General features: G+C 36.3%; 1 protein-coding gene across 1 annotated transcript; it reads right to left on the reverse strand.

Annotated features, from left to right (window-relative positions):
• Nucleotides 1-669: 669 nt before the first annotated feature.
• Nucleotides 670-5,156, reverse strand: LOC111879148 (glutamine--fructose-6-phosphate aminotransferase [isomerizing] 1-like). Its single transcript, XM_052769718.1, has 11 exons — nucleotides 5,115-5,156; nucleotides 4,835-4,999; nucleotides 3,978-4,338; nucleotides 3,838-3,864; nucleotides 3,614-3,729; nucleotides 2,717-2,830; nucleotides 2,554-2,557; nucleotides 2,310-2,397; nucleotides 1,823-1,892; nucleotides 797-870; nucleotides 670-691 (listed from the first exon to the last, which is right to left on the reverse strand). Exons 1-11 carry the CDS (start codon nucleotides 5,154-5,156, stop codon nucleotides 670-672), a joined length of 1,083 nt encoding a protein of 360 aa, XP_052625678.1.
• Between the last annotated feature and the right edge of the window lie 4,177 nt (nucleotides 5,157-9,333).

Here is a 9,333-nt window from a genome sequence, read left to right on the forward strand (position 1 = left end):
CTGGAGAATAACAGCATTTATTCAAATCTAAACTAAACCCACTACTTAGCACTACTAGAAAAACAGCCTTTTACGCTGATCATTACGCGTCGTAAAAGGCTCAGGCGACGCGCAAATACGCGTCAAGGAAGGCCCTGTCATAAAGAGAGACGATGCGCTTTTGTGCGTCGTCTATAGACGACGCGCATTTACGACGCACAATGATCACGCGCGTTTACGACAAGCAATGCGTATCAAGGAAGGCCCTGTCATAAAGGAAGACGACACGCATTCGCGTGTCGTAACTTTACGACGCGCGTGTTAATGATACGCAATGCGTATCAAGAAAGCCCCTGTCAAGAAATGCCATGTCATAAATGAAGATGACACACATTTTTGCGTATCATAATTTTAAATGTTTAAAAAAACATTATTTATAGATTTACTAACTTTCAAAGTAAATTTGTATTTAATTTCTCATAATAGAAATAAAATACCATATACAAAAAATACAATCCATTGCATAAAATTTAATGTCATATAATTCTATTTCTTACAATATATAAATTTGCATTCATCGAATCTACTCCGTATTTCATACTAACAATTGGAATGAAGAATGCAACACTTGCATTTGCAGCATCTTATCTCTTTCAGCTTGAGCTTTCTTTTCCTCTTCTAACTCCAAAGCTATTCACTTTCATCATCAACCCTGTAAACACATGTACATATCAACATAAGTGCAAAAATAAATAAATAAATAAATTCAGTTCATTACAATCAAATACTTGATAAATACATAAGGGAACCTATAAACTTCAGAGATTTGAAAATGATGAATGAAACAGTTGGAAGTTTATATTTTTTTTTACCTTCCATGATGTCAAATCCCTAGATATAATACGATTTTTTATTTAAAAAATCATTACTAATTAGTTTTACTTTTTACCTTGTCTTTAACCAAACCACCGGATGTAAAAATGCCAACCAAAACCACAACCAGAAACATCAGTTCAATGAATCAAGTCCATGTAGCGAGTAAGAAATCAATCAAATCGGAGCAGTAATGCTACGACTAAACAAAATATTTAACTCAAAGAACCCCAACACTAGACACAATTAGATGAATATAACGAGGTTAGTGAATCTTACTAGTGTCTGGATGTCCAGATATCAGTCACCATTGTTGCCGGAACAAAAATGCAGAAATTTCTGTGTAGAAAAAGGAATAATTAATGAAGTGGGATCTGACTTGATCGTTGAAGAATATCTTCTCGGTATATAGATCCCGGATATCGACCCGGTTTTTAGTCTGGTACCATATAAAAATCAATGAATCGAGTTCAACAGCATAACAAGAATCAGATCACTCAAAATAGATGAGTTTAGGGAAGTTGAAGAACGAAAAGTACTTGTATTTCTTTCGGACATGAGAGCGAACCTCGGCCTGATACTTAGCTTTACAGGTGTCAGGAGGGTACAAGATGGTTGTGCTCAAAACAGTTCCAATAGCTCCTGATGTTGCCTCCGAGATAGATTCCAGATCAATCGAAGACATCATTAATCACAGCTTCTCCTCAACGCCGATTACATGAAAAAAAATTATAATTAAGGAAAAAACCAAGAAGATGATGAATTTATTGTGGTATCAAGCAATCAGAGAAGTGAAGAAGTAAAATTGAGTTTGATAGAGGTGATTGTGTTTTGCATTGTCAATACAAGCATACAGTGGGTACAGCAATGTTGACAACAACGAGAATAGATTAAGGAGCAGGGGGGAATATTGAATGAAAAAGTTACCTTGAGAAACTCATAAATGTAATAGTATCGGTCTCTTGATTACCATGGTGTTATATCTATCCGGACCACAAAAATCTTCCTTCACAATTGTACCCATCTTCTTCTCTTCATCCCTGTAAAAACATGTAAGTCAGGTTTTGTAGTCTAAGGATTGGAGGGAGGGTATTTTTGGACTATGGTCCCGATTATTGTAGGTAGAGTCTCATACTTGGGGTGAGATCCATCCCACTAGGTTTTAGATGATATTTGGAGGGAGGGTATTTTTGGACTGTGGTCTTGATTATGGATTGTTTTACCGATGTCCAGACACTTTTCCATTTTCAACTGAACTATATATTCTGCATACTTATGTCCTCCAACATGTGAGCAAGCAATCGCAAACACCTACTCCTTCAATGCCCTAAGTTCAATCTCATCATTGAACTTTTCAATTAAAGTTGGCCCACAAAATCATGAACCTAAATTGACATATCAAAGACCTTATGGTAATGCTAATTTCTAAACCCCTCCAAGTTGAAAATATGTATTACTTATTAAAGCAACTCACAGGGTCCCTATATTTTGGATAGTCTGGAATCTCTTCACAGTTTACAAACATAGCTTCAGCTACTACAGGACCTATACATGAACATAATCAATCAGAAAAAGGTAACACATTGAAAGGAGTTACTTTTCCCTGTAGATGAACATTGAATAGATGACTCTGAATTTACCATCCATTATCACTTTTACGAGTCTGTAACTCTATCCTCGATAATCATCAATCTTAGAAACCAGCCTTCAGTTGTTAATAAACCAAAACATATTGAATGTGAGTAGCCGACAAACTTACCCTTCTGTCTCTTCATCAAGTTTCAACACTTCCTTCACTTTGCCTTAATTTTTTTTAGAGTATGTTAACCTTGTTGCTGTATATGGAAATGGAAATGGATCATACTTGGCAAATGTATAAGGCTTTCTTGATTGCTTCTCTTCGTGGTTTAGAAGAGATTGTGTCAGCTCCAATTGCTAGAGCCACCATAGCCATCACCACTATTTGACTTGTATATGCCTAAATATCAACACCATAAGTTAACCAAATGATAAGTCTTGTAAAAAATAAATTTGAAAAAAAATGAAAAAACACATTCAATAACACCCTGTCTTGTGAAGAGAATATGTTTTCATTAATGATCCTCCCTGAAGTATATCCATTTATTTGCTTAGGTGCCAAAAATACCCCTCGGAAACACCAACACATAGAGTTCAATTGGGTGGGAGCAATTGGAAATGAAGTGAGGGTTTGGGGATTTTGGAGGGGCATTTTAGGCATAAAAGCAAAAATGGGGACATATTTCAGAGAGGGTCATTAGTGAGCATACCATTGCAAATGAGGGTTTCATCACACATATTTTCTTCACTTTTAGTCTTTTACTTCTGAAAGGATTTTTGCCTATGTTGGTATTTCATATTTTTCACACCAATCTCTTTGTTTTTATGACAAAAATACCCCTCAAACAAGCTTGGAAGAGGCATTTTTGGAACAAAAGCAAAGATAAGGATATATTTCAAATAAAGTCATTAGTGGGCATATTTTTTTCAAGACGAGGTATTATTGAGCATAATTCTTCAAATTCACTTTGGATAGTGACGCCAATCTCTTTTTTTATGACAAAATACCCCTCGGAAACAACGCCCCATCACCACACAGTTTTAACTTTTAAGACTTGAAAGGGAAGTGTGGCACGGGGGTATTTTTGGGACAAAAGCAAAGATATGGATATAGAACAGAGAGTGACCATATTTTTGCAAGAGAGGGTATTTTGGGGATATTTTCTGAAAGAAATCTACGTACCTTGGTACTTGTGACACCAATCTCACTACCAACATTCATATGAACACCACAATGTGTGTTTCGAGCTATAGCACTACCAACAGTGTTTGTAATTCCAACACATAAAGCACCATTTCCTAATGCATAGTCAAGGGCATTTAAGGTATCAGTTGTTTCAGCAGATTGACTAACAAAGATTATTGTATCATCTCTATACACAGGTGCCTATCTATCTAATAAATCACTTGCAATCTCCATTGTCACAGGTATACCTGTCAATACATGAAGTATATTAAATGCCCTTGAGTATTTAAACATGTAATTGCTAACTGAACATTTTTCATATTATATTTGATGATAAATCAAGTTATTAACAATAACTTACCTGAAAGTTCTTCCAATATAGGTCTAGCAGCGAAAGTAGCATTATAGCTAGTTCCACATCCAATAAAAACAATTCTTCTACCCCTCCTAATAGTTTTCAAATGATCCTTCAATCCACCCAACAAAACACTTTTCCACTTGCTGGAACCACTAAGTATAAGGCGGCCCCTCATGGTGGCTGTTAAATATTTCGGCTGCTCATGAATCTCTTTCTGCATGTAATGTTCATATTTGCCCTTGTTTATTTGCTCTACCTCCATCTCAAGAATAGACAGTGACCTTTGGACAGAAGCTGGTCTTGAAATGTTTTCTACGTCTTTGCCCTTGCCTTGCTCAAACTTGAGAATAGTCACTCCTCCATCCTGAAACAAACAACAAATAGAAAAGAAAAAAAAAACTTAGATTGAATGAAATAGCAAGAGTTTCAAATATAATATGAAACTAAATCTATAAAAGGTTAATGTTGTTTTTAGGTAACCAACAAACAAAATGTTGATATGAATGCAACTGAAAACCTAAGTTGAGAGACTTTAACAATAAAAAGAACTTGTGAGGGACTAAAGTGAACAATTTGGATAGTTAAGTACCTTAAAAATCATTAACCCATCTTTAAAATATGGAAATTAAAATATACAGACAAACTAAACCTCCTAAAATATGGAAACTAAAATAGATTTGGAAACTTTTTAGCACATCAATGTGTAGTATTACAATATTTTAAGTAGGCAAGCATGAAATAGAAAAAAGGTGTAAAGGGTTTTTGAAAACATGAAACAATACACTAAAAAGAAATTATAAAATGAACAAAGAAATTTAGAATAAGAACTAGCATATGATGAATGAATGCAGGGTATGCACCTTAATATGAACAACTTCACTATCCTCAATCACCAAGACCTTTTTCATGTGTTCAACAAGGGCATGAGGGTCACTAGATAAGAAAAGTTCTTTTGGGTGACCATTTGTAGAAATAAACTTCAAATCATTATATGATGTTCCTTTGTTTTGTTGTTCAACAAATTCCTGCAAAAGAATTTCATTTCTCAATACCAGTTTAAAAGAAAGTGATAAATGAAATCAAGTAATATTATAATATTATTGACAAATAGCAAATAACAAGCATAACCTACTTTCACACCAAGAAGAAGTGGACTACCACGTTTGCAAGCAACCAATTCATTTGGATAATGTCTGCTTTTGAAAATAAGTGCATAGGATCCTTTAAGAAGCCGCATAACCTCGAGTACAACTTCACTAAACGTGACAGTTTGTTCACCTACAGGAGTAAAAGATTCATTCAGTTCTATATTACGTTGGTTCATAAGGGTAGTTTTGGTATTTTCCATTTAACTAATAACAAGTCTACATAAACTGTCTGAAATCTCATCATATATCTTGTTCTAAACTTGTAAAAGGGTGTTGTCTTTTAGTGCTACACCACTATGGAAATAAGGATGGCAGGCATAATATTAAAGTCTAAAAGAATAATGAATTATGTGAGAAAATATTTATCTTTAAAGACTCCGAGTACCTTCTTCATTTGCTTTGTCAAAAACAAATTTTGCAAGCTTTGGGATCACTTCAGTATCTGTGTCAGATTCAAAAGTAAACCCGTGTCGAAGAAAAGATTGCTTTAACACCTGCAGTATGTTAAGAAGATAAAACACCATATTCCCAAAAAAAAGTGACTACAACAAATAAAACAAAGAAATGATAAAGAAATTGATGTATCTATGAAAGAAAGGAAAGAATATATACATGCAGAAGTGGAAACAATATGCAATAATTCATACAAAATTGGAACTTTATACAAAATTGGAAACCGACCTCATAATTGGTAATAACTCCATTGTGAACAACCAAGAAATCATTTCCAGCACCAGATGATTGAGGATGACTATTCCTTGGAGATGGTTCTCCATGGGTCGCCTATCTGGTGTGTACTATTCCAAACATGAGAAGTGATATCTCTGAGATCAAAGACTTTGCAAGATCTTTCATCTCTTCATAAAGTTTCAACACTTCCTTCACTTTGCCTTTAAGAAAATATTGATTTTTTTAATCAATTAGAGTATATGTTGGTATTTGTTGAATTTAACCCTGTTTTTTTAGAAATATGGAAATGGAAATGGATCATACTTGGCAAATGTAGAAGGCTTTCTATGTTCGTGGTTTAGAAGAGATTGTGTCAGCTCCAATGGCTAGAGCCACCATAGCCATCACCACAATTTGACTTGTGTATGATTAAATATCAACACCATGAGTTAACAAAAACAATTCTTGTAAAAATTAAATTTGAAAAAAAAATTGAAAAAACATGTCCAATAACACCCTGTCTTGTGAAGAGAATATGTTTCACTAATGATCCTCCCTGAAGTATATCCATTTATTTGCTTTTATACCAAAAATGCCCCTCGGAAATGCAGCCCATACCCCCACACATATACAAAAAAATGAAATAAATAAAGAGTACAGTTTTTTTTAAGTACCTTTAATGGAACTATGTTGACAACAGGCTGCAAGCAGTCAACAACAGGAGGAATTTGAATTAGTCTACAACATGGACCACAAACAGCTGCTGCAATTCCACCCAAAGCATAAACACCATTTGTGCCTTGTCCACCGTTTTTGGCCTCCCTGTAAGGCATTTTGCCACAATTGCATTGCAAAATTCCTTGGAATACCTGCAAAACCAAATTATAACTACTATGTGTCTTTGAAATGGAAGAAGTTAAACATATATAATGAACCAGAATTCACATTCGACCAACAACACCATCTTTTTTAGCGATAAGTGTGTGTGTGTGTATATGCTCACATTAACTTTAGCTAAGTACTTGACATTTTAGAGTTCTAGATAATTCCTTAATGATGAAAGCTTTCCTCAATGTAGATTTATCCTACTTCACAGTACCATGTGTATATGCTCACATTCTTCAAGTGAACTCTGCAAATTATCCTTTCAAACCGATCATAACAATATTTTAGTTTGCTCTTGCTAAGAACGTGGTAGGCTTTTAGGACTATGTTAGACCAAGTTCTCATTGACCTTCAACGTAATTATATTAATTTCATAATCCTAACTTACACCTGATTTGCCGAGAATAACATCAAGAATTTTAACACACACAGAATACTTACAATCAGGACAATTCAGAATAGATCTCAACAAAACTAAACCAACAATGCTTGCAAATAAACAATCCATGAAGTGCGCCCTTTTAATTAAAGAAGAAAAAACACAAAAAAACATCATCGATACAAAATATTAGTACCTTATATTTCCTCACGGATCTTAATGAGTGGTGCCCTCATACGCAAAACAGCGACATCGACATCTACAAGTTTGGTGCTGAGATTCACGAAGTCAGCATAATCTCGGTTAACTCGCTCTACTAGTTCATGTTTAAGGGATGAAAGATGAGACAGTAGCTCCGATCTTAGGGTTTCAAAGGGTACACAGGTTGATCGATTGGAGATGTAGGATTTCGAGTCGAAATCAGGGCTGAGAATTGAGGAAAAAGAAAGTACACAGAAAGTGTGTTTGTGTGTGTGAGAGAATTCAAGCTTGTGTCTTCTGATCAACACAAGGAAGACGATGTTATTGAGAGGGTAGATGAGACAGCAGCTCCGATCTTAGGGTTTCAAAGGGGACACAGGTTAATAGATTGGCGATGTAGGATTCCGAGTCGAAATCAGGGCTAAGAATTAAGGAAAGAGAAAGTACACAGAAAGGGTGTTTGTGTGTGTTAGAGAATTCAAGCCCTGCGTCTTCTGATCAACACAAGGAAGACGATGTCATTGAGAGGGAGGCTTGTTGTGCGATACAAATCACAAAGAAGATCTGATGGTCGTTAAACAAGACCTAGGGCTTGTAAACTTGAGCATCTGTGGCGGTCTCCGTCGAGGTAAGGTTAGCCCAAGCTCACCGGCGAAAAGAGATGAGTCGAGATTGTTGGTAGATGAGGTGTGCGTTGCAGCGCACTTCCATCTTGAAAAAACCCTAGAATGATCCCTTCGATTTTTGATAAAATAAATAGTCTGGAGGCGCGTTCAAGAATTATAAAGAGACATACTTACACGACATGCCTATTACGATGGGTGCCCTCCGTGTTTTTGTTTTTATTTTTTTCTAACACAAATTGTAGGTCACGCAAAAATGCGCGCCCTAAATCCTTCAAAATTTTCGATAGATGACATTATTTTTACGTCACGTGCTTTTACGTATCGTAGATTCGTGCGCGTCATAAATTGTGTGTCATTAAAGGCCTTTTTTCTTGTAGTGTAGCGATAAAGTATAAAGTCCAATCTTGTTGATAGGTGAAGCTTTCCTGTTTCCCATGATCAAGTTTATCCTTCCTTGCTCCACATTCTCACTTCTTCTTAGTCCCTACAAATCAGAACAGATATGAATATCACAACCGGTATCAAGGACCCATGAGTTAGAATGGGGTGAGTTATTAGATAAGATAGTGTAAATACCTGCATGGTTGGGTTTAACTTTTCCATCCTTCACATCTTGCTGGTACTTTGGGCAGTTCCGCTTCCAATGTGCCTTTTCATGGCAATAGAAGCATTCAGCCTCATTTGGGTCAGAAGAAGGAGTGATGAAACCTTTCTTGGTTCCACTTGAAGAAGAGCCATCAAGGGTCCTAACCTTGGTACCCTTCTAAGAACTCTTTCTCTTCTTCCCTCGTCCTTTCCCGATTGCCAAGACAGGGGCGGAGTTGGTAGGAGTAGGAGTAGTAACAACCGCCTTACCCTTAAGACCACTTTCTGCAGTCTTTAAGAGTCCTTGAAGTTTGCTGAGAGTGACCTCTTCCTTATTCATGTGGTATGTCATGCGGAATTGATCATAACATGAAGGCAAGGAGTGCAAAATAATATCTATTGCTAGCTCCTCGGGGAAGTTCACATTAAGCTTCAGCAAGCGGTCCACAAATCTTTGCATTTTCTGCATGTGGTCCATGATGGGTTCTCCATCCTTCATTCGGGTTGTTATCATGGAGGAGATGATTTCATACCTCTCTTGTCGTGCACTTTGATGGTATCTTTCCATCAAATCTTGGTGCATTTCAAAAGGGTAGTGGTCCTCGTAGGACTTTTGGAGATTGGCTGTCATAGTGGCCATCATGATGCATGCCACCTTAGTGGCATCCCTTTCATGTGCCCTAAAGTCAGCGATCTCTTGAGGAGTAGCAACTGTCTCATCAATCTCCTTAAGCTCCTTATCGAGGACATATTCTTTGTCCACGTAGCGGGTAATCATTTGGATGTTTCTGATCCATTCATTAAAGTTGGATCTATCAAAAGTGACTTTCCCACACAAGTTCATAAGAGAAAAGGAGCCATTAGGA

Source organism: Lactuca sativa, chromosome 3, assembly GCF_002870075.4.
Source record: "Lactuca sativa cultivar Salinas chromosome 3, Lsat_Salinas_v11, whole genome shotgun sequence".
NCBI lineage: Eukaryota > Viridiplantae > Streptophyta > Magnoliopsida > Asterales > Asteraceae > Lactuca > Lactuca sativa.

Coding starts and splice junctions, on each gene's coding strand:
- LOC111879148 (XM_052769718.1), bottom strand. CDS start 5,156: ATGAATTGGTTGCTTGCAAACGTGGTAGTCCACTTCTTCTTG. Junction 3,730..3,837: donor TGTGACAATGGAGATTGCAA/GTGATTTATTAG, acceptor ACTATGCATTAG/GAAATGGTGCTTTATGTGTT. Junction 1,893..2,309: donor CCTGTGAGTTGCTTTAATAA/GTAATACATATT, acceptor ATGTTTTTACAG/GGATGAAGAGAAGAAGATGG.